Source organism: Dipodomys spectabilis, unplaced genomic scaffold (genome assembly GCF_019054845.1).
Source record: "Dipodomys spectabilis isolate Male_0828 unplaced genomic scaffold, ASM1905484v1 ptg000174l, whole genome shotgun sequence".
NCBI lineage: Eukaryota > Metazoa > Chordata > Mammalia > Rodentia > Heteromyidae > Dipodomys > Dipodomys spectabilis.
The window spans coordinates 6,680,266-6,704,509 of NW_024870851.1; the positions used below are offsets into that span (position 1 = coordinate 6,680,266).

The window sequence follows — 24,244 nt, forward strand, 5'->3', positions numbered from 1 at the left end:
TTCTATGCCAGATAATCGAAGCTCAGGAAAGAACTACAGCAGTAGAGGGAAAGTAGAATTTCATAGCAAAAGCTGAAAGAGGGAAAGAAAGTTCTAACAACATGACCCCATCCCCAGAGCAGAAGCCATCGGCCAAGCTCCTCTGAGTCATACAGACAGAGATAGGCAGTTTTGTGTTATGCTTTGGATGTTGGTCTTAAAAGTTTTCTTTTATAATTTGGAAAAATCAACAGAATCTTATATGTTAATATCTATAAATCATAGTTTTTCAGAATGAAGAGCTATGTAACATTTAACATTAAGGTTTTTATATCCTAACTTTCAAAGAAACACTATAGTATATCACAAAATAAAGTCACACTCCCAGTAACCATAGTGGTCTAAGGGCTCTTTTCCCTTTTTCCCTTTTCTTCCTTTCCCTTCCCCTCTCCCTCCTTTATTCTTCTCTCCCCTCCCTTCTTTTTCTCTTGTGTCAGTAAGGGGGTTGAATTCAGGACCTTGTGATCTTGCTTAGATTTCTTCTGTTCAAGGTTTGTGTTCTATCACTTGGGACACAGCTCCACTTTGGCTTTTTGGTGGTTAACTGTCCAGGAGGGCTTCAAGCCATGATCCTCAGATCTCAGCCTGATGAGTAGCTGGGATTACAGGTATAAGCCATTGGTACCTACCTTTGGTCTGTAGATTTGAAGAGGACACAAGTGGTTTTATCCATCTTGCTGTTGTTTTTAATGTATTTATAATGTACCATATGATTTTTTTGTTTCTTTAGTATGTTCTTCCCACAGTATAACCCCTGTTTTCATTGTATTTAATTTCAGTGCCCTACATCTTGCATATACATTTTTCTAATTTGGGGATGGTAAGGGAAATAACAAAATGCTGAAACAAGGATACAGGATGACCCATTGTAACAATGAGATGTACAAGACACTATGTTGACAACGAACTTTACAACTTCGGTGGTGGGGAAAGAGTTGGGTAGGTGGGGCGGGAAGGGTGGTAGGAGAAAAACAAAGGTGGAGGTAACAATGCTCGATAGGAAATGTACTCATTACCTTATTCATGTAACTGTAACCCCTCTGTACAGTATTTTTACAATAAAATATATATGAAAAATTAAATTAAATTAAAAAAAGAAATGATGTGAGCTCTGACATCCCACCCAGGAAGGGAGCTATATTGTCAACTCAAATTGCTCAGTACTTATAGAAAACCACACTTAAGACACCATACGCTTAACACTTATCTTTATTATGAAAGTGTTTCCAAAGTAAAATGATCCTCATAATAATGATTGCTTCCAGAGATCAAGAATGAATAATTACATTTTCATAGAAAAAATCAGCAAAACGCAACAACAACAAATGAAATAATTCTAATTGGTTAACAGTACATCATTCCATTTCTGACAGAGATGCTCAAGTACTGAATTTTCTTTACAAAACAAGTAAGGTTCTATTACCTATCCTATTTCTCACTGAAAGTTGAAAAAAAAATCAAATTCAAAACCTAACCATCACCCCCTTCCATGACGACAAATGGCTGTGACAAAATGACGGTGGTGTGAGCAACGAGAGGACCGGCTCTGAGCTTCCGGGTCTTACGAACCTTAGGAAAATAAAAGCTGGAGGCTCTTTTCCACACTTAATAAAACTTCAAATTCCAAAAGCATCACACAACTGCTCCTATTGGAGAGCTAATTTTTTTGTAGTTAATCTTTAAAAATCCTTATCTTTAAGAGCAGTCATATAGACTCTTTCACACAATTATTGAAGATAAAAAATACCAAATCAGCATGAAATTTAATTATTTTACCCAACACAGAATCCATAATTAATAGCTGATGTTCCTGGTTTTCAGGCTACATAACAGACACCAACAAAAGAAGCCAAATGTTTGTAAATCTGTGTTAGGGAAACATATATACACAAACATGATATTTTTTCTTTGTTGTTGTTTTTGCTCATAAAGTTGGGACCAGGTAGGGAGACATTACTGGGAAACTTAAAGCTGGCTTTCTCCTGTCTTCCTTTTTGTTAAGAGTTCTAGAAGGTTTGAAGGAATGTGAGATAATTGAGACAGATGTGAAGCTAACAGGCTCCTTCCATCTCTTTCTATGCAATCATGAGAATGCCCCATTTCCTGGAGAAGCCACGTACTACCTCGCTACAAACACTTTAAGTTTCTTTGACCCAGTAGGGTCACATAAAAAATTATTGGTAATACATTTTCTTCAAAGGCTTTGTGCTGAATTCAAGTTACAAACACCTGGAAAAGACTAAGGCTTTCCTTTTGGCTGTCTTCTGATCTCGTGGTAATACTTAGGTTGTTTCAATTTTCTTCATAACAAAAAATGCATCAGGTATGTGATCTTTTAGTATTAGAGAAATTAGAGCAGCAGAGTTGCCCAGGGCTCCTCAGCATCCACTGACCGCCCCCTAGGGATAGGTGAGCATCATGCATACCAAGGTTAATGGTCCTTCTATGACCTATCACAATTTGGGAATGGCATGATTTCACCAAGGGAAACCAAAGCTGACTTGGGGACAACAATATGTTTAAGAAAAGGAAAATCTTTCTTCATTTTCCTTAAGAACTGTTTGTGATCAGCAAACTCATTATGTCACTCTTTTCCCAGTATGCTGGATAGCAAGTACAATAATGAGAGATTCTTGAAGCATTTCCTTTTCTATACAAGTCACAGAGCATCATATCATCACTGATCCATCAGGTCAAATATGATCTCATTTCTTTCTTATATGAATATTAGAAGTCTTTCTGGACTAGGGTCATTTATCTACAAAGCAGAAATTACCCAAAGATTGGGGGGGGGCTCAGTGATTAGAACCATAATACTCCAAATAATGCATAAAATGTAAACATTTAACCTTTCATTTCCAAAGGATTTCTTTAAGTCTCTCTAAATATAATGATATCACCACATATACCGATAAAGAGAACTTTTTAACACTTTGGAAGTTATTCTTTATATTTTTTTATACTTCAAATTAAGAAAAGCACTCAAATATTCAGGCAATTTTGGCATTTCCAAAAATAGTTATTTCCAAAATAACTACTAATGCAAAATTATGAGCAGCTTAGGGATAATCATATCTATAAATTTCTCTCTGGAGAGCTCTTTAACAAAGACTCACAAAAGCTGAGATAAAGCCTCTTTTCTTATTCAGCCCAAATAGCAATGAGATTGAAATACAGAAGTGAATATTCAGACTCTTTTTTGTTTGTTCAAATTCAAACTCAATCAAATATAACCATTTGTCACTAAACAACAGGGAGAAATGTGCTACTAGGTGGTTCTGTTTAAAGTATGATTGAATGAATTTACACCTAGGCTAAAGTATAAACTACCATATGCCTAGGCTGTATTATAATCCAATGGGACCACAGAAATATATGCAGTTCACCATCAACTGAAACATCATTATACAATTCAGATTAGAAAAACTGACTCAGAGAAGGAAGTTTGTTAACATAACTGGGGTCTTTTGAGGCTCACCTGTAATTTTTGACTAGAGATAATCTGATCTGATCTTGTTTCTTGCTTTTCTTCTCTGTCTCATTCATCTTTGTCAGATGCCTGTGACATTATCTAGTTATCTCTCAGGACAACATCTGTCTGGAAGCCCAGCAGTGATTATTAATAAAACTCTGTGGTTCATTGATGTCAATTTCATTTTTATAACAAACATTTGAATAGTCTAAAATACTGACAGATTGCTCTTCTAATCTCAACATCCACAGGGCTGAGTTTGGGAATTTGAACTGTATTGGGTTCTGTGTCACCTCAGGTCGTCTATGACCTGGACCTTAGTTGTTCTGTGGCTAAAAGCTGAACAGGTTCCAATACTCTCAACTGTGTGGGGAGTAAAAGTGAAGGGGATGGTGATGGATGGTATGTATGATGAGAATATGAATGAAGATGAGTCATTGATACTGGTTTTTATCCAGTTTGGGAGAAATATACACACACATACATAGATCACATACTTTTACATCACTTATTGACTCAAGGCCAAATTCTATTTGACTTTTCTACTTTTCTCCCTCTCTAAGAGATCTAGAAAAGCTATGAAAGCAAGGTTACTTTTTCTAGTGTCCTTTCTACATATCTCTTCTCACCTAGGAAAGGTGTGAGTGTGATCACAAGGGAGATTTCACCACAGGCTAATTAACAAGAACAATACTCTCACTATCCTATAGCTGAGTTTAATTTATACAATACACCTCCAAAAGCTATGGCCGGGCACAGGTGGATAAGATTCCTCACACAGTCTCTCTCTCAGTCTAATTGGGCCACCATGCAAGAACAGTAGTCAGAGTTAAGACGATTCTATGCCAGGAAAAGCCTACAACAATCCATTTAAATTACCCCAAAGAACTCTGCCTGAAAGTGTAAAATGAAATAAAATCTGTAGACATGAAAAAGACTGCAGAAAGTAAATGTCTCAGTTAAATAGACACTCAGAAAAACAGAGTATTCCTAGTCCTTCTTCTAAATTATTTCTGAGAAAAACAAAACATTGTTTGGATCTGCCTTTAACTAAAGATGGAATCAACTTACTTGATTTTATACATTTCTTCTGAATCTTGAATTTACAGTTGATTTTGAGGTTACTCTCCTGGGCAAAAGCATGCTATGTGTTTTAAACTTGAGCTCTCTGTGGTCCTCAAGTTCATTTCACCTATCAGGAAAACTTGCCCAGAAACTAGAATGAGGCTAACATATACTCTGTATCCTATTTATAACACCTTCTCAAAGTTTTCAGCTACAATATATTTGATACTTTTAGTACATCTGCACTTGAACAGGTGTTCTGATGACTAAATACTTCCAGTATTTCACAAACTCAACTAATTTCACAAATTCAACTATCCACCAGTTACACTCCTATGCATATGCCTGTTTTGTGAAATAAAATAGTAAGACTCTACAAGCAGAATTAATTGTTTTCTATATAAACAAGCAGACATACTTCAAAGCCTCTTCCAGAACTACCATGGACAATACCAGGAACACTATATTTTGGAAGTGGATGAAGAAAGATCTAATATTGCATGAAAGATTTTCGGGAATTTTCTGTTCACTATTAACTCATAGGCTGAAAAATGTGGGCACCTGAATTTAATTTTTTCCAAAACAAATTGAATTATCTCTAATATTCTGCTGTTGTCTGTACTGTGTTCTGACCACACATTCTTTTCACTACATTTTTATTTTGGATTCCTGTTTTAGGCAATAAAATTTTTGACCTATAAATATTTGTAATCCTATTACTTCCCTTTTGCTAAAACGGATAAGAGGTAAAATCTTTGGCTTACTTGATGCTTTTATGCATTCATAAGAAACACTGCTACACGTAGGAAGCTTATGCAAGCTTATATATATTATCCTTCAGTAATTTTCTTTCATGTTGATATTATCATTATCCAGTATAATGTCTGTTGTTCTGGAAATACCTCCAGTTGAACAAAGATTCATGTACACCTCACAACTCTTCAAAGAAGGAAATGAATTGGATGTAGAGTTACTAGAAACTGAGCAGCTTCAATCATTGTGAATGACCTTTACCAAGAAAAGCAATGGTAAAACAGGTCTTTTACCACCGGCTTTCTTTTGCTCAGCAAAATGATAACATCAAGTCAAATACTAGAGAGGGTTTTTTCTTGAGAGCTGTTGGTAGCAGTAAGGTGCTTTGCCTTGGAGGACAGCTTTGCCAACTCTTGGAAGATTCCTTTGTTCTACCTTAAAATATATTTAGCTTCTTTTTTTGTGATATGACAGAACACTGTGCTAATTATAAGGAGCAGTGGCAAACATGGCTGTTAAGAGTTTCTGTCCTTATGTTGTTCCCAGAACATGGGATAAATTCCTCATATGAAGAATAATTTCTTTATAATGATGAACTTAAAGCAAATTACATTACTTCTGAGTCAGAACACCAACCTCTTCCTAGAGAATTAAATCAAATTGAGGTTAACCTCCAAGGTTAACTCAGCCCACAATGATACTTGAGGGATCTTGGCTGTGTGCACAAGAAATGAAATCTACTCTAAATCGATTTCATACCAAATTCCAATAACTCTCCCGAGAACCACCCTCTTCCATTTGTACTGCTAATTGACCATGAAGAGTAACAATTTAAAAACCTAGTTCCTTCTGTTCAAACTTCCACTGGAAGAACGGTCATCACAACGGGTGGAGGCAATTTCAAGATGGGCACAATAAATAATAACACAAAGAAAGCCAATCTACTAGCGCTGTGTGAGGATTTTGCAGGATCTAACTGACAAACTAAGCCCACAGAACACGAGACTGTAGCAAGAGAGAGGGGTCGAAGCAGAGGAAGCACCTCTTTCACTGTCATGAGCCCAGAGAGTAAAAGAAATGAGGAAACCCTCTTGTCCACAGATTTACAAACAAATACAAATAAATAAATAATATTCTAAGACAGTACAAATGCAAATACTGTTCCCTTGTGTCAGTTACATACAGCATGCCTACATAGAGAGAATGGTATTTCTTCTTCATTCACAGACAGGACATATGGCAGTGCACTATTCAAAATGCTTTAATAATCCTAATTTTTGTTTCAGGTGATGAGATATTATGAAAGGAACTGCATTTGCAACTTATTAAATACTTCCAGGAACAAATAGTTCACTTTGTTCGGGACTTATAGTTTTGAATTATTAATCATCAATGGAACAAGAACCAGTCAGGAGATACCCGTTGGTACCACTGGTCCCGTTAGTGGTGGTTGTAGTATGGGGATTCTTCCCTGGAGGCTCCAAATCCTCCTCATCTGAACTGGACTCAATGTCACTTCGATCATCCTTAGCCACCTGTAGAACACAAGAAGAGGAATGTAACTGGTTCAAGGTCATCAAGGTATGGCATGCCAAGAAGGGCGTACAGTCTCACATAATTAAGAGAAATCCAAGAGGACAAGGTCATTGCTAGAGTAATAAGTTCCTTTTTGCTGGAGTGATTCACTGTGAGTGACAGTCAGATATGAAGGATTGCAGGTAGACGTAGACATAACAGAACTGGACTTGTTGACCTTTTCAAGATAACCTTTGATATTGAGAATGTCCTAAACCATGAATCCCATTTCTGTCTGCTAAAATTAATTAAGCATTTTTTATATGTCACCGAACAATGAATGGCATCAAAAGGCCCTCTATGAACCTTTTACATGAAGTCTAGCTTAAACTACCTCCAGAGGAAAACTAATTTACCAGATCTTCAATAACTAGCCTCCGGAATATTCCAATTCTGCAACCCTCCATTAGGTTTCATTTTGTGAGGAGAATGGCAAAACAATGCACAGGATGCAAGTCTGTATGCTAATATAAAGGATGGAAAAAAACCCTACCATCTAGCAAGGAAGTAACTTTATAGCAAATGTTATTTAAAAATAACATATCTTGAACCTAAATCTGAACCTCCTTCTCTATACGTCTATGTTACAGTCCACATTTTATCCAGCAGGTCTTAAGGCTTTCAAGCAACTGAGTCTTGTTTACTTAATTTTAAGAAGCTAGCCATAGGAGCCTACGCCTAGTTTCGTAGACATGCTCCCAAAATGTCTTCCTGTGACTCTAGGAGCTGGGATGGGCAGACTGGGCTGATAGAGCGTCTGGGAGGTATTTCTGGATTAATTGGGAGTTTCCTATATCATATCATACCAACCCCAAATTCTGGAATCTATCACTTGATAAGCCACCATAACTATGCGAGTACATAATCTCTCAAAGGTAGGTGGGGTCAGGAGAAAGTAAAAGCTGAGGACAACTGCTCCATTGATCAGTGATGGGCAGGACAAATGAGCCTTACTTCAATCCATGCCGTTTGATGTGAGAGTGAACTCACATAGACTATTCCCCAAATCTTAGATATGCAGACAGCATTATGACTAGAGAATAAGGATATCTCAGCTTAAAAGGCATGGGTTACAAAGACAGTGCTGTTATAAAGCCCCACTGCATTTATAAGTCCATTAGTCACAAATTAATTTGCTAATAGCAAAACTCCACTTGCAGAGTATGACTAATTTACATGCCTAGTAAGATTATTTTAAATTGCATCTGGAGAAAAAATGTATATTTATGTTACCTTCAAAGAAAGACCTATTTAGAATATCTCAAAATAAGCCACAGGAAAATTACAAGATGAATAGACAAAATGAGTAATCTCAGTGTCCTAGATGCAATTAGCATTAGCAGTTAGAAAGTTCAGAAGCCCAAGATCTGAAATGACATTAATGATAAAAATCTTCATAAAGGTGAAGGAATAATGGTCAGAAAGAAGGTGATATGACTGCCAGAAAGAGCCATGGGCGAGGAAAGACACTAATGGAATCCACCATATCCTGTGTGTTATTATTACCAGACTGATGGTATTGTGTCCATTGATTTAATTTATACCCAAATGAGGAAAAATTGTAATAGAAACATGTGTCCATTTGAAAAAGTAGGAAGTCATAGGGATTAATAAACTTCAGCTTCTAAACAATGAACTGGTCATATATTTTAGAATTAGGCCAGGGTTGCTCAGTGGTACAGCACTTGCCTAGCAAGTACGAGGTCTAGGGTTCTGTCCTCAGCACTGTATTGAGCAGATGCTGAGAACTGGTATCCTAGCACATGACTAGTTCGTTGGAGGTACCTGTGAAAGGCATGAGTTCTGTGGGCCTTGCTGAGTGCAGGGCTGTGTGCTGCCCTGAGGCTTTTCACAGATCAGACAAACGCCTGATGCCCAGGCCTCTCTTCTCCACTGTGTTAATCTTCTCGGCTAGTTTTATTTCTCCAACGTGACTTTCACCTATCTTTATCTCTTAGTCAACATACTAAACATCAGTGAGGAAATCCTTCTTCTTTGTTGGTCATGCAAAATTTAGCAGACTACGTGCTCATCAAGAGTACACTGATGGAGTTCTTTTTGGAAGTTAAGGGGAAGTATACTTCAAATAAAGCCTCAAGTTATTACCAACAGATTAGACAGAGCCATGTGCATGAAACACAAACATTTGGAACCCCTACAACAGGCAAAGAGTGAAACAAAGAGTGAGAAACTTACATGTAAAGGGTTCCACTTTCCAGCCTTCCAGGGGGGCAGGAGGAAGAGAACAAACAATGAAGTAAGAAAACATTACAGAGAACAATCTGGAAATGTCCATGCCTACAGCAAAGGGACTGAGGCTCAGGAAGCTATATTTAGGTTAGTCCCATGAGTCTGCTTAACCAGAGACTTAGCCAAATGTAGCTGGGAAAGACAATTCTTTACTCTGAGACATGTTTGCTTCAACGGGTATAGTGCCTTGAGAAACCCTTCTCATTAAAGAACTTACTACATTTCTATTCAGAATAAATATAATCAGAGAAAGGCTAAGGGAGATAGGAGAGAAAGAACACCACGAAGAATATAATCAAAGAAAGGCTAAGGGAAATAGGAGAGAAAGGATACCACGAAGAATATATACATTATACACCTAAAATTATACATGTAGATCTTTGGGCATACTCAACAAAGCTACCCAAAGACTTTAAAAAATGAACTCAACGTGTTTCTAGGTGACCTTGCTCAACTTTGAAGAAATAACACTGATTTTTATGAGATTTGAAATAACAGTTGTTTCACAGGAACCAAAAATATTTTAAAACTTCTGGGACATATTGCAAAGAATACATTTTAGCTTACCTTGCCTTTTGAAATAGCTTTGTAAGCTATTTTTACAATCAAGTAAGACCAGAAGCAGTTCAACCCTTGTATTAGCAACAGCAGTAGGTTAAACAGCCACCAGGAAGGGTAAGGTCCAACGATCTCCCAACTTTCAAATAATGTGCTATTTAACACCCTGGGAAGAAGAAACAAGTAATTACTGAGCACGGAATTTCACTCTGTGTTCAAAGGAGCCCCAGTTTCTTTCTGGAAGCATAGGGTCAATGATCTACCCACATGGTTCCCTTCCTTTCTGGGGGACAGCTGAAAGGCTAACTAGGCACGGAGAGAAGTCAGTTCCTGAAATATGGCCCTGGGGTGTGACGTTTGCTCATTCCAGCTCAAGTCGTATACTTTTCCCCTACCAACTCTTAAAAAGTGTGACAAAGTACATATAGCATAGGATTTGCCGTCTTTACTATTTTAAGTATGTAGCTCAGTGGCATTACATAAATTCACACTGTTGTGTAACCTCTCTCCTCATCCATCTTCAAAACTCTTTTATTTAGGAAAATAAAACACAGAGACTCTGGACTTACTAGACAATAATTCTCCGTCCTCTCTACCTAAGCATCCACCCATCACTTGACTTGCTGTCTCTATGAATGTAGCTTCTCTAGAGGTTCTACATATGGAGGGGATCACACCTAGCTGTTCTTTGTGAGGGGTTTGTTTCAGCTAGTGTAAAATGTTCAAGGTTCATCAACCTTGCAGCCAATGTCAGATTTCCCTCATAAAGGCTGAGTTATATACATATTACATATACCACATGGATTACCAGTGGACATTTGGGTTGTTTCCCCTTTGTTGCAGATAATGCTGGACAAAGCATGGATGGTACAAGTCTCTTTAGCACATATGCATTTTTTTGGGTATACACCTAGAAGTAGAGTGGCTGAATCAATTTGCTTTTCCTTTCATGTTTTTCATCAGATTTTTTCCATTAATTTTCACTCACTTTTCAGGATGGAATTTTATATCTATTTGTCAAAAAAACTGTACCAGCTTTGAAGTTGCATTTGACTCTTCAATAAGTGTGAAGCATATCACTCAATAACATTGCAGTGCAAGAAAAAAAAGATTATCTCCAAAAATATACCACATGCTTGGCTTAGTAGGAATCCGAATGTGTGAGAGCTAAGCTTGTATCTCACAGGACCTTTAATTTTATATGCCATGGCCTGGGAAAGAATGGACAATTGCAAGACATCATTTCGAAGTGATGCCTCAAAGTGAATATTCAAAGGACATTTTAAAAAACAAAAACCACTCAAGTATAAACAAATGTATTTAGTATTAAAATTATGTAGGAATATATACTTGACTTAGGGAAAAGTTTTGGATGCAATTGGCTCTCCACAACCTGCCATCAGCACCAGAACAGAACAGCCACCTGGAACCAATACATATGGCTGCTTCTAGTGTTTGCTTCTAGTCTCTGCCTATGTCTGCCACAGAACAGTACTTTAGAATCACATAATTTGGAATCAACCTTAATTTTCTTCTTTCCTCCTCAGATGACATGAGGCTGGTTTGGAGACCTAAGGACAGTCACAAGAAAATACATCTAAGAGAATTTCTACCACCTGCCAACTGGAACCAGTCAGGATACAGGATGGGTTACGTGGACAACACTGAAGAGTCTAAGGGAACTTTATGGAGAACTCTCGAACTGAAGACATGGACCATTCATACAAGTGCAGAAGACAAATAGGCAGAGAATTTAGCATAGAAACAATGTGATAAGTGCTTGGAGAGAGGATAAAATGTGAATTTACCAAAGGAAAAAAGAAAGTAGAATACCATTGCAACAATGAGATGTACAAGACGTTATGTCGAAAAACGAACTTTACAACTTTGGTGGGAGGGGGAGAATCAAGTGGGGGGAGGTGGGGGAGTATGGGAAGGGATGGGAAGGGGAAACAAAGAGGAGGCAACAATGCTTGATAAGAAATGTACTTGTTATCTTGCCCATGTAATTGTAACTCTTCTGTACGGTAGTGTCACAATAAAAAAAAAAAAAAAGAAATGAGAGAGGGAAATAGGCATACAGAGGTTCTTCATCCCCAATTTTAGCCACTGTAGTATGTGATAGAATGAGCTTAATGGATGATCTTTAGTCTTCTCATATTAGTATCTCACTTGGGGTGTGGTTCAAGTAGCAAAGCACCTGCCAAGAAAGCTCAAGTATCTAAGTTCAAACACTAGTACCTCAAAACAAAGCAAAATCAAATCATATGCATTATCTGTAAAGAACAATGTTAAATAAACATACTATACAAAATATACTAAGATATAGTATACAATTGAGGGATTCATTAAGAGTATGAAACTACATGATACAACAGTATTCATTATGAAGAGGGAAGATATCCATTAACATGACATATTACATCCATAGGTCAAATTGATACAGATCCAATAATTTCAACACTTCCAAAGACATTTCATAATGTCCAATTCTCCATTGCTGGTGTTTAAGAATCAGAACTCAAAGGACGTGTGTGTGTGTGTGTGTGTGTGTGTGTGTGTGTGTGTGTGTGTGTGTGTGTGATGATTATTGATCCTGGGGCTTGAACCTGGGACCTAGAACTATCCCTGAGCTTTTCTGCTCAAGGCTAGCACCCTACCACTTGAGCCACAGCTCTGTTTCTGGGTTTTTGGTGGTTAACTGAAGATAAGAATCATATGGACTAGGCTGACTTTGACCTGAGGTCCTCAGATCTGTCTACTGAGTAGCTAGGATTATAAACATGAACCACTAACACCCAGCCTCAATGTGAGGTGTTTTTTTTTTTTTTTGCCAGTTCTGTGGTTTGAACTCTGGGTCTGGTTGTTGTCCCTGAGCTTCTTTGGCTCAAAGCTAGTGCTCTGCCACTTGAACCACAGTGCTACTTCCAGCTTTTTCTAGGTAGTTAATTAGAGATAAGAGTCTCATGGACCTCAGTTTCCTGAGTAGCTGAGATTACAGGCATTTATCTTGAATATGATTTTAACTCTCTCAGATTAACATATTAATAAAAGTCAGAGTTACTGCTGGGAAGGTGGCTCAGTGGTAGAGTGCTTGCCTTGCATGCATGAGGCCCTGGGTTTGATTCCTAAGCACCACATAAGCAAAAAGAAAAAAGCCGGAAGTGGCGCTGTGGCTCAAGTGGTAGAGCGCTAGCCTTGAGCTGAAGCGCTAAGGGACAGTGTCCAGGCCCAGAGTTCAAGCCCCACAACCGGACCCAAAAAAAAAAAAAAAGTCAGAATTACTTTAAAAAATCCATCAGGAACAAACCAATGACAACCAGTTGTATCACTATTACTCAATACTATTTTAGCAGTTCTGTTATGTCAATCAAAAACTTAATTTCAAATATATAATAATAAATTATCTGTAAATATCTAGAAAGAAAAATACAATAAAATATTTCATGCCACTCGTCCGGAAATTATGAAGTGATTCAATGTAGCAAGTATATTTTTTAATTACTGGGATTTGAACACAGTGATTCATGCTAGACAATACTCTGTCACTGAGCTATACAACCCAGCTCTTGAACATGTTCCAATAATCTCCAGTGATAGAGGAAAGCAAGTGGTATTATTTCAATGCCAAGAAACACACACAGGTGTACACACATGCACACACACATGAGAATGGGAGGGAGTAGAAATTATAAGTACTTGAAAGAAAATAATCAAAGCTATTAAAGGTAACTGTCTTTGGATTAGGAAATTTTATATTTTCTTCTTTAAATAGTTTTATGTTTCAAACCCTTGACCAATACTTAGGAAAATGTTTGTGAAAGTAATGAATGTGGCAATACTTAGATTCCTCCTACGAGGCAGTGTTCTGTTTCATTCCAATGTGCTAGCCAGGGCATATGATTTCTTAACAAGTCTCAACTCCACTATAGGGAGTAGGAACTCTCACACCTTAGGCTTTTCCATCTCTAGCAATTTGCAGAAATTCTGGGAAGGAACATTTTTATTGACTCTCTGTTTGTTTATCTGGCAATCGAACAAATAAGGAAGATAAAGAAAGCTTTGGAAACATAACTATATCATTTTCTTTGGAAACCAGCTTTGTTTCCTAGCATATGCACAATACGTTCTAAATTCAGAGAGAATGTAGTTTCATTGCAACAGAAAAAGTCCTTCATAAATAGCAACAATTAAATTCCTCTACACATAATTGAGTAGCTTTGTTTGGATTTATAGGCTGGGCACCTTGCTCACCATTGTAACTCTAGCACTAGGTTTCTCTGTGGCCTAATCTGAACAGGGTATCAGAACAGTGGCTGGTGACATGGTTCTCCCATTAACTTCAGAAACATTACATCAGGATGCATCAGCTCTTGATGATAATCATTGGCATCTCTGAGGGGCAGTCAAACATAATGGAGAGAGAGACTTGGGGAACTACAATTAGCGCACCAAATGAGTCTATGGCTCAGAGAGGTGTTTGGTAAGAAAAACAGTGTATTAGAACTTCCACTGGAGAAAGAACTAACCTGTGACACTCAGACTCTGAAAAATAGCAAACCTGGAATGCTTCTACTGAGAAATCCATCCCCCATTTTTTTTTTGGACAAACTACAAAGAAAGTGATGACAGGGTTTTATTCTTTCTGGGAGGTTGGAGGTAGAAATATGTACTTTAATGGTGCCATTATGAATCTAGAGTGATATAGTTCAACTAAGCAGTTATCTCTGAGGGAGGACTGACCAGACAAGGGGTGAGGGATACTGAAAGTTTCCATATCATGATCAGAGTAATTTTTACATGGGTTATATAATGTAAATATGTATTCTCAACACTTATATTCTACATTGAATGTGAATCACACCTTCATTCCTCGATGAAATTGAAGAAAGTACTCTGTGGGCCAGACAACATACATACGTACATACATACATACACACACACACACACACACACACACACACACACAGAGGCATGCACACATGCTTGAACATACACAGAGTCAATTTGTGACTTTTGGCTTGAAATATTACTATAATATCAGTGCTTCTTCCTCCCAAATAATTGGCTTTCAGCACATAGGTTCTAAGAAAGTTATTTTTTCTAAGTAATGACTACCTTTCACCACCAAACCTCCATTACTGCTTAGCTCAGGGGTGCATGGGAGGGAGAAGAGGTAAGGAAAAACCACTTTTCTTTGTATTAATGTCAGCCACTAGATGGCACATCACACACAGAAAGCATGTTTAGAACAAGTCCATGCTGCCAGAACTTGCCAAAGAGAAGCCCAGGAAACACTGGATCTGCAGGTTATGTCCAGCCTTCCACAAATCCCATCCAAAATAGATGAAGAAACTGGCCTTTTTGTCTCTGTATGATTGAAACAGACATGGATGCCTGCAGGGGAAGGCCAAACTCAAGCAGTTCACTGGTGCTGTGCAGACTCATCAAGACCCAATAGCATAGACTGGATGGGTTGTTTTAATTGATGTTTAAAGAAATTGTAGGAATTCAGTTTTATTATTCTTACCTTTTATGGATTCTTCACCCTTGATTATCAGAAGTATGACATAGGGTATGTGAGAATAGAAATGCATACATGCGTGCAGAAAAAGGTACCATTTTTATATTAAGAAATCACTTTGCATTCTCAGCACCAGTGTGAGGAAGCATTCTTCTTTCTTCTTTAGGACTTGAGGGCTTAGCACAGTATATACAGATCTCCACTGGTCCCTCATTTAGAAAGCCATCTTGAATGCTTCTTGCTCCCATTCTTACTGTGACGTCCAAGTGGGAGCTTAGCTCTGCTTTCTTTTTTTTTCTTCTGCTTATGTGGTGCTGAGGAATCGAACCCAGGGCCTCATGCATGCAAGGCAAGCGCTCTACCACTGAGCCAGCCCTTAGCTCTGCTTTCTTAAAGTTAGATGAACCATTCTCGCTTTTCATTTTACTCAAGTCATAGCTGGATGCTAATGGCTCATGCCTGGAACTCTAGCTACTCAGGAGGCGGAGATCTAAAGATCATGGTTCAAAGCCAGCCTGGGCAGGAATGTCTATAAGACTCTTATCTTCAATTATCTACCAAAAAGATAGAAGTAGATCTGTGGCTCAAACGTAGAGCTCTAGCCTTAAACAAACAAACAAACAAACAAAAAGCTCAAGGACAGCACCAGATCCTGAGTCCAGGCCCCAAGACTGGTACAAAAAGAAATAAAAGAAAAATATCTCCAGTCATATCCAATCAGGGACACACAAGGGCAACTGAGATATTAAAGGAGCTCATATGACTATGAATGAGTTACAAGTGTTTTTCTTTCCCTAGGTTTATGCTGGTGTTGTTGTCTTCTCTTTTTCTAGTGCTGGGGGATTGAACCTAGAGCATGCTAGGAAAATGCTCTCTATCACTGAGCTAAGTCCTCAGTCATGGGAGGTTGTTTCTGATGAGACAGTCACTCGCAGCCCTAAAAGCAAACACAAATTGCCTCTGCTTCCTACCTGAGTCCTAGCTGAGCCTGGGGTGTATGCTTCTGAATCTATATAAAATCCACAACAGTAATTATATTCACATTAAATATCCAAAGAGAGCTATGCATTCTTCTCCAGGAAGCAATAGACCTTCTGTCTGAGGGGTACTCCATGTCAGGGAACACATTCTGAAAACAGAAATGGACTTCATGGTCAAAATTAAGTTATTTTTACTTTGGAGCTTTTCAATGGTCTTGATATATCCCAAGCAACTCAGTATATTTCACAATGTATATTTCTCTGGGCCAGGTGTGGTGATACACATGTATAATCCCAGCACTTGAGAGGCTGAGACAGTAGGATCATAAGTTTGAGGCCAGACAGGCAAAGTTAAGGGACAGTGTCTCCTTAACCAAAAGACAACCAAAAACCAAAGGCGCATTTAACTTACAAAAACATGAATGAAAAGCAGATTCTACCTAAACATTACTAGTAGTCTACTAGCATATTTTCTCCTTGTAAAGTAGATAGATACTGATAAAGGTACTTTAAATTATGCTGAATAGAAAGTGTATGCACTTAATATCTGAATGTGAAGTCATTAATTCACTGTCACCATAAACTCTTTGATCTGCCTAAATTATATCTTCATCCAGTGTTGGGCAGTCAAGGTTGCTACAAGGCTGAAAAGCATGTTTGAGATCTCTCTTCTTTTAACAAGATAGCTTGGATTCCTCCATACCATTGGTATAGTTAGGTAGTTCCTTGTTTCTGGGTAGCTTCAGGTTGGATGTCTAATTATTGCCAATAATAGTTTCCCTTATCTTTTAGACTATAAGAAACACAAAAGTGACTTATTTATCCCCAAAAGGAACCTGAACTTCAACATGACTGAATTATTTGCCTTTCATTTAGAAAAGGATGCATTCATTGCGATTGTTTCTCAATCCAAAAAAGATATGGGGCCATTTAGTTCGTGTTTGCTTTTTAGTTGTAGCCTGGCCAGACAGAGTAGTTCGTCCATTATTGTATCACAGGAAGTGTGGAAATGGAGCCTTATTGTCTGGGCACAGACCTTAGAACCTCTTGGAACTATTTGGTGTCTGCCTACAATCTTCATCCTCTACTGATGGCTCTATGGCTCTACTTCGTGTGCTCCAGCTCTCCTAACCTGAGTTCTCTTGGAAAGGGCTTTAGCTTTCCTGTATACCCTCATCACAACTCTTTTGTTTTTATCCCCCCTTCTTTGTTGCATGCCTATTGGTAAAAACAGACTTAGGCCTGGTTCTCTGTCTATAACTGCTCTTCATTGAGTTCTTACTATAGATGCTAGTTAATATCTTTTCAGTGTTAATAGTGGTAGAAGATGGACTCAAGATTTTAATTTTAACCCATCTGATCCTCATGAGGTAAAAACCCTGTGGGATTAATTCTACTCCAGCCCCAGCCCAGGAGTACTACAGTTATCCCTATTTTATAGATGAGGAAATTGAAGCACAAGGAATGCAATTAACAGTTCAGAATAAAGGTCAGAAGTGGGAGGTAAGGAGAGTTGGGGTCTGAATTTTCCTGTCTACTAGTCTAGGGCCTTAGCCTACTATTGCTTTAATTCCTTTTCCCAGTCCTCTCAACCTAGTCTCAGCTCTTCACAGGGACAGAGAAAGCCTTGGAACACATCTGCTGCTTAGTGTTTATGCTATCATTCTTTTTGGTCTGTTATTTTTAGCTCTTATTTCCTGTGCTTTGTTTCTTGGGCTCATAAGCTGATTTTTAATAGCTGTGTTCTAGTTCTCCCCGTTTAAGTGACACATGTGGGCTTATTTAACTGGTTCTCTTTAAGCCCTTATTTAACTAGCTTCCTTTAAATCTTTAAATCCACGTGGAATTATCTCTGTGCTGGAAATTGTGTGACACTAATACTTCCTCCTACTTAGAAGATATTCCAAAAGTTTAAATGTTTATTAGATCAAGTCTCCTTTTTAACTGGTACAGTTGCCAAGGCAGACGTGATATCAACTTTTTGGTCAGGAGATCAAGATTCAAGCAGTATGTAACTATCCAAGATCACAATGTAGAGGCTTTGTCGCTTTAAACTTAAACACACTGTCTCAGGAGATCAAGATTCAAGCAGTATGTAACTATCCAAGATCACAATGTAGAGGCTTTGTCGCTTTAAACTTAAACACACTGTCTCTAGGTCTGCCTCTGTTTTTCTCTCTTTCTTTCTAAACATGCACACACATACACACACACTCACCCTTGAAAATTATTTTAAAATGAAGAAAGCTTATTCCATTAATTTCCTAGCAAGTAAGAGTTAAAAGCTCTCCTCATATTCTGATTGGAAAACCAGGAAGATGTTATTCCTCTTCTTCCTAAACTCTCTTGAGAATGTCCCAGTAGGGTCTTATTCTGGGTGAATCTCGGTATTTAATTTTTCAGGGATCAGGTTCCACTTGGAAATTTGAAGAGAGTAATCCTAGACTTTAGTTTGACCTTACCACATGGCTCCACAAGCCAAGTTGTGAGATTTCTTAGGCTTATCAAGGAAGCAGCAGTTGTCCCAGAGTAATCTACTAACTCCAAGGTTAAGCATCCCTAATCTGAAAACCTAAAATCCAACAATGCTCAGAAGCAGAATAAAAATGTCAAAAAGTTTGAGATTTTGGTACATCTTAGATTTTTAGATTGGGGTTGCTGAACTGTACAGATATTTCAAAATCCTTTCAAGATTCTGAAATCTCAAAAGGTCTGCTTTTCAGCATTTCAGAGAAAGGATACTAACTTGTAATAAAGTGATATGAAATCACTACAAAATTTCTGAAAACTGAACAAATATCAATTACATATGATATGTTATAAGATATACGTAAAATACATATCATGAAGTGTGTGCATGACTTCTGATTCTTGAGGAAACCTGGGTCCCCTCACCAGCACACACCAACTGGTTAATGACATCGTGCTCACTTCCTTGTTCCCATATCTCACGTTTCTGAACTCAGAAACTCTCACTCACATTTCCTTCTGGACTCTGCATTTCCCTATGGTCTCCACAGTAGTTAGTGGCTGGCTTCACAGCCCCAGGAAGACTCTGACTAGCCTGATTACACTGCTCCAATTCCTTCTCCCATCTCCTCCCACCAAGCCATGCCACCTATAGGTAGGGAAGGTGGGAGCTGCTGGAGGTAGGACAGGAAAAAGGAACCTTCTTCTATTCCCAAGTTGTATTCACTCTCTCCTCTAGTTAATTTTCTGGAGTGTTTGTGGGTGAGTGGGGAGGGTTGAAGGTAGAAGATGCTATTTGGTGTGTAGCAGTTATAAACTTACATGGATTTTACTGGAAGTGTTCATAAACTCCTCTGTACTTAAAAGATAATAAAAAATAAATTTAAAAATCCTTCTGCTTTATTTAAATATTTAAAGGATTCAATTTTTTAAGAGAATGTCTCTGAAAATTTTGAAAGTGCTACAACAGAGAGAAAAAAATATCATAGGCTTGTAATCTTGAGGAGTATTCTGTACCTTAAAAAAAATCTTTATTACTTCTTGGTTGGCAAGTGAGATACAGTAAATATGTTTTCCACAAAGAACAGCCTCCCCCACCGCAAGTAAGATGCTTAAACTCAAGGGAAAAAACAAAGCTCTAGCAGAATATATGTAGAGATTTAGACAAGAAAACATTGCTCCTGCAGGCTTCACAAGCTTGAAAGAAAAATAACACATAAGAAACTATATGTGTTGAATAATAACTAGGCAACTGATCAACAAAAACAAAGCATTCTAGTTAAAAAAGGACTGAAATAATGTTAGCTATTGGAATAATTACTGTGGAAGACAATGGAATTGTTTGGGAGTGTGGGTAGAAAAGTGAGCTCAGTCCTTGTATATGCCAGCTCTTATGTGAGTCATTTTTTAAGCCTAAGTTTCCTCATCTACAGAATAAAAGCCCAAGACAAGATGATTACTAAAGACTTTTAAACTCTAGATTTGCCTAAAAATCCCATTGTTCTGATTATTTCTTCTATGCAAGAATCTCCATATGTACAGACACATTATCTTCAAGTGAGTCATACGTGTCTTTAAATTTAACCTAACAATGCCAGGAGAATAAAAGGAACCATTTATTTTGTGATTTTCTTCTGTATTCATGGGTAAAAGTAAGAAAGCAGAAAATGGGGGAAAAGCATAGAATTCTACCTTTAGGAAAGAATCCATGAAATGTCCTATGTAGGAGAGTGAAGCTTTGCCTATTTGTGGTTCCAGAGCACAAGGAACCAGAGTGTACAGAGCCTTCGTTTTCAGCAGAAAAACATACAATCAGATTGCCATGGCTAGAGAGTTCCAGAACAAGCTCTCAACTTAACTGCCCTTTGGCTGCCAGGCCCAGGCCAGCTCTCTTGTCAGTCTACCTCTAGCTCTCACAAGTAACTGGGCAGTCAGTGGTATACAAGGCGGGGCCAGGTGTAACCCGGCAGTCGAAGTCATGGTCTTTACCTTGCATTCTTGTTCACAAAGAAGGAAGTTACCCATATTAGGTTGTGTAATGTTATTCTTTTAAATTTTCAATCCATGTGTGAGCCTGGGGCATGGACTATATAACCAGCTGCCACTGGACACATTCCACTGTCAAACACAATCAGTGTTCTTCAGATCATTTTGATCCTAAAGAGAAACAGCATGCCTAAGGTCAATGAGGCATCTCTGTTACTTTTGTTTTTTTCTTCCATGAGTGCAACTGTAACCAAGAGAAGGGCTTTAGAAAGGTTAAGAATCCATGTCTGTGCTGAGTTTAAAGTAAGTGTAGGAGAATCAATCACACTGATTATTAAGGTAGAATGTCTTCAATACAATAGATGTCTTCAGTAAAGGGTGTTCTTTGAGCAGAAGCAGGAATGTGTAGACTAGAAAAGCACAGGGACTATACAAGGCAGAGCTGAACAGGATTACTCAAGAAATGTCACCCAGCACCACTCTGTAGAAGGTCTTTCCTGATGGAAAGAAGTTTGAACTTACATTGGGAAACAAACAAGGAAAAAACCCCAGGATGACTTGAGAATGGTATGTGAGGGGGATTATAGACTAAGGCTTTGATTTATGAAAAATCTTAAGGTTACATTTGGGGTGCTTTCCACTTGTCAGGAGAGGGCCTGTGGGGATGCTCGGTAGGAGATCTTGGTGGAGGATGCAGCAATCTTAAACAAGGATGAGAAAACTGTGTTTCTGAAAAATATAGCTGCTCTTGACAACTTTTGCCCATTGACTACAGTCTATGAAACGAATCCAGAGGAGTAAAGGACAGTAGGAGAAGGATGAATAAGAAGAATGAGATTCCTAATGTGAGCGCAAAGCTCAGATTCATTAATTGAAATTGTTTTTACAGGAGCGCCTTCTGCTACCTCCCTTTCACCTCAGGGTGCTTGGTGTATCAGTCTAGTACCTAGTCTAGCATCCTCTGGCAGCCCACACCCTAAACACATCCTTAACCCCTTGTTCTTATAGGAAAGATAATCAACTTCTTTTAGAACAGCCAGTGCTAAACTAGAAAAGGCCATAGTGTCCCAGCTCTTCCTGCACCATTCACAACTGACACCAAAGTAACCACCAAAATCTGCGCAGCCCCTCTCTCTTCCCCACACCTGACATGGAATCAGGTCACATCCTGCTCAAATAAAAAAAATGTTTTTGGCCGGGGTGGGGGTGCGGGGGTGGGGGTGGGGGAAGGAAATGGGAAGGGATGGGAAGGGGAAACAAAGGAGGAGGCAACAATGCTTGATAAGAAATATACTCATTACCTTGCCCATGTAATTGTAACCCCTCTGTACGGTATTTTCACACACACACACACACACACACACACACACACACACACACACACACACAAATATCTGTGGCTTTCCCTGGGTCTTAAGCACATTGCTTAGACTTTTACTGTTAGCATTTCCTGGATGCCTAATATGAAAATGTCTAAGATTCATAATCCATGCTACAGTGACATGGGTCACACATTTGTAATGCAGAAGAGAGAACAATGTTCTATAGATGAGTATAGGACAATGTTCTGTACATGAGTACATTCCTAGGCATAGCAAAGTGCACTATAGCAGCCTTTACCTAATACCACATCCTGCTCTGGTTAGAAACAGGAACCATTCTGTTCTGTTTTGGAAAGGTAATCAACTCATTTGTGACAGCCTTTTTTCCCCCTCTGTAGTAGTACTAAGTTTGAACTCAGGGCCTTGTGTTTGCTAGGCAGGTGCTCTATCACTTGAGCCATACTGTCAGACCTCTTTTGCTTTATACTTCAGATAGGGCCTTGTGTTTTTGTCTTGGACTAGGATTCTCCTTTCTCTGCCTCCTACACAGCAGGAATGACAGGCACACACTACTATGTCTGTCTTGTTGGTTGAAACGGGGTTTTGGTAGCTTTTTGCCTGGCTTGGCCTCCAACCATGATTTCCTCAATCTCTTCCTCCTGAGAAGCTGAGATTACAGGCATGAGCCACCATGCTATTCTAAGGTATTCTTTTTTTTTTTTTAATTGTGAGAATAGTGTACAGAGGAGTTACAATTACATGGGCAAGATAACAAGTACATTTCTTATCAAGCATTGTTGCCTCCTTGTTGTTTCCCCTTCCCATACTCCTCCCTAAGGTATTTTTATAATATCCAACTAGTCATGCATTGTTTCTTCGCCTCTTGCATAAATGATGGTGAATTTAAATTATGGACAATGCTATTTTTTGTTCCCTGCTCTATTTTTCCTGCTGGAAGGGTTAGAACAGGCCCCATGCAGTATGAGATTCAGGGGGTAAACTACAATTTCATCATCTAAAATATTTTATTGCATGGAATTATCTGTCTGCCTTGAAAGAAGAAACCATCTACTGCAAGGAGATCCGTGTCGAGGGCAGTCCTTCTGTTCTGTGATGCTGAGGAGTCAAAAGTGATGACCACCAGACTCATTCCCCTGCCTTACCTCTAACAATGGTCCATTACAAATACCGTATACCACTGCCCACTGAGTCCAAGTCCTCGGTCCTCTCCTTTTCCACCTCGCAGTTTTAACACCTCTTTACCTTTTTATCTGTTCTCTTCTGTTCCAGGAATGGGCAAGACCATTCCCATGGGAGACTGTTGGCACTACTAGTTCCTGGAGCCTAGTCTCTTCCTGACTTTCCACGTCCTCCTCCTCCTTGTCCTCCTCCTCCTTTTTCTCCTCCTCTTCCTTCATTTTAAATGTGATGTACATCTTCTGACATTCCTTAGCCCATGTCTCTTGCTTTCTTTTTTGTTCTTTTAAAACTATTTTCATTTTATTTTCAAGGTCATGTACAGAGTGGTTATAGTTACATATGTAAGATAATGAGTACATTCCTTGTAGAACCTTTTACCCCCTCCCTCATTTTCTCCCACTTTCCTCCCCCCAACTCCTCCCCCGCCAGTTGTACAGATCATTTCCACTATGTGATTTCTTTTTTCTTTTGTGTTTTTTCTTCTTCTATGGTTTATCCCCTCTTGTCACTGCATTTGATTTTGGTACCATGTTGAGACAAAGGACAAGGGAGGAACCAATGTAGCAGGATGTTCACAAGACGATATGGTGGAAATGATCTGTCTCTTTCATTCTAGAAATTTGTCCAGGACCTCATTGTTCCCACTGTAAAGCACAAGTTCTACCCAAACAGCAATTGTGCACACTGGCCCTACTTCTGATCCTTTTGGACCCCTCGTAAGAGAGTAGGGGATGGGGATGGGGATGCCTTTATAAGCAAATGGATAGCAAGTGGGACCCTCACTTCAGCAGCCCACCGAGGGTCCTGGTCAGACACACTGACATGTGTGGCACAAGCAATACCCCTCACACTTCCCCTGCAACATTTATATGCATAGGTACAATTTTTCAATGCATGTGCCATAACAATTGATTTTGGCCGGTTTATTGCCAAGACTTTAGTTTCAGTGAAAGCATTAGACACACAACAGAAAAAAAAAAAAGAATGAGAATAGTAGGCTCCTGAACACAAAGTTATTAGAATGTAGGCAATAAAGGAGATAAAAACCTCA

General features: G+C 38.6%; 1 protein-coding gene and 1 long non-coding RNA gene across 2 annotated transcripts in view; one reads left to right on the forward strand and one right to left on the reverse strand.

The window, feature by feature from the left end:
• Positions 1 to 1,230: 1,230 nt before the first annotated feature.
• Cers6 (ceramide synthase 6) overlaps positions 1,231 to 24,244 on the reverse strand; it is a 280,429-nt gene continuing 257,415 nt past the window's right edge. Inside the window, exons 9-10 of the mRNA XM_042694134.1 lie at positions 9,722 to 9,878; positions 1,231 to 6,864 (exon numbers count right to left, since the gene is read on the reverse strand). Coding sequence (XP_042550068.1) covers positions 6,712 to 6,864; positions 9,722 to 9,878 — 310 coding nt within the window. The 3' untranslated portion in view covers positions 1,231 to 6,711. The remainder of the gene's footprint in view (positions 6,865 to 9,721; positions 9,879 to 24,244) is intronic.
• LOC122120082 lies at positions 2,365 to 22,272 on the forward strand. Its single transcript, XR_006149661.1, has 4 exons — positions 2,365 to 2,448; positions 14,201 to 14,207; positions 17,955 to 17,958; positions 22,261 to 22,272. It is a non-coding gene; the product is annotated as an uncharacterized LOC122120082 (long non-coding RNA).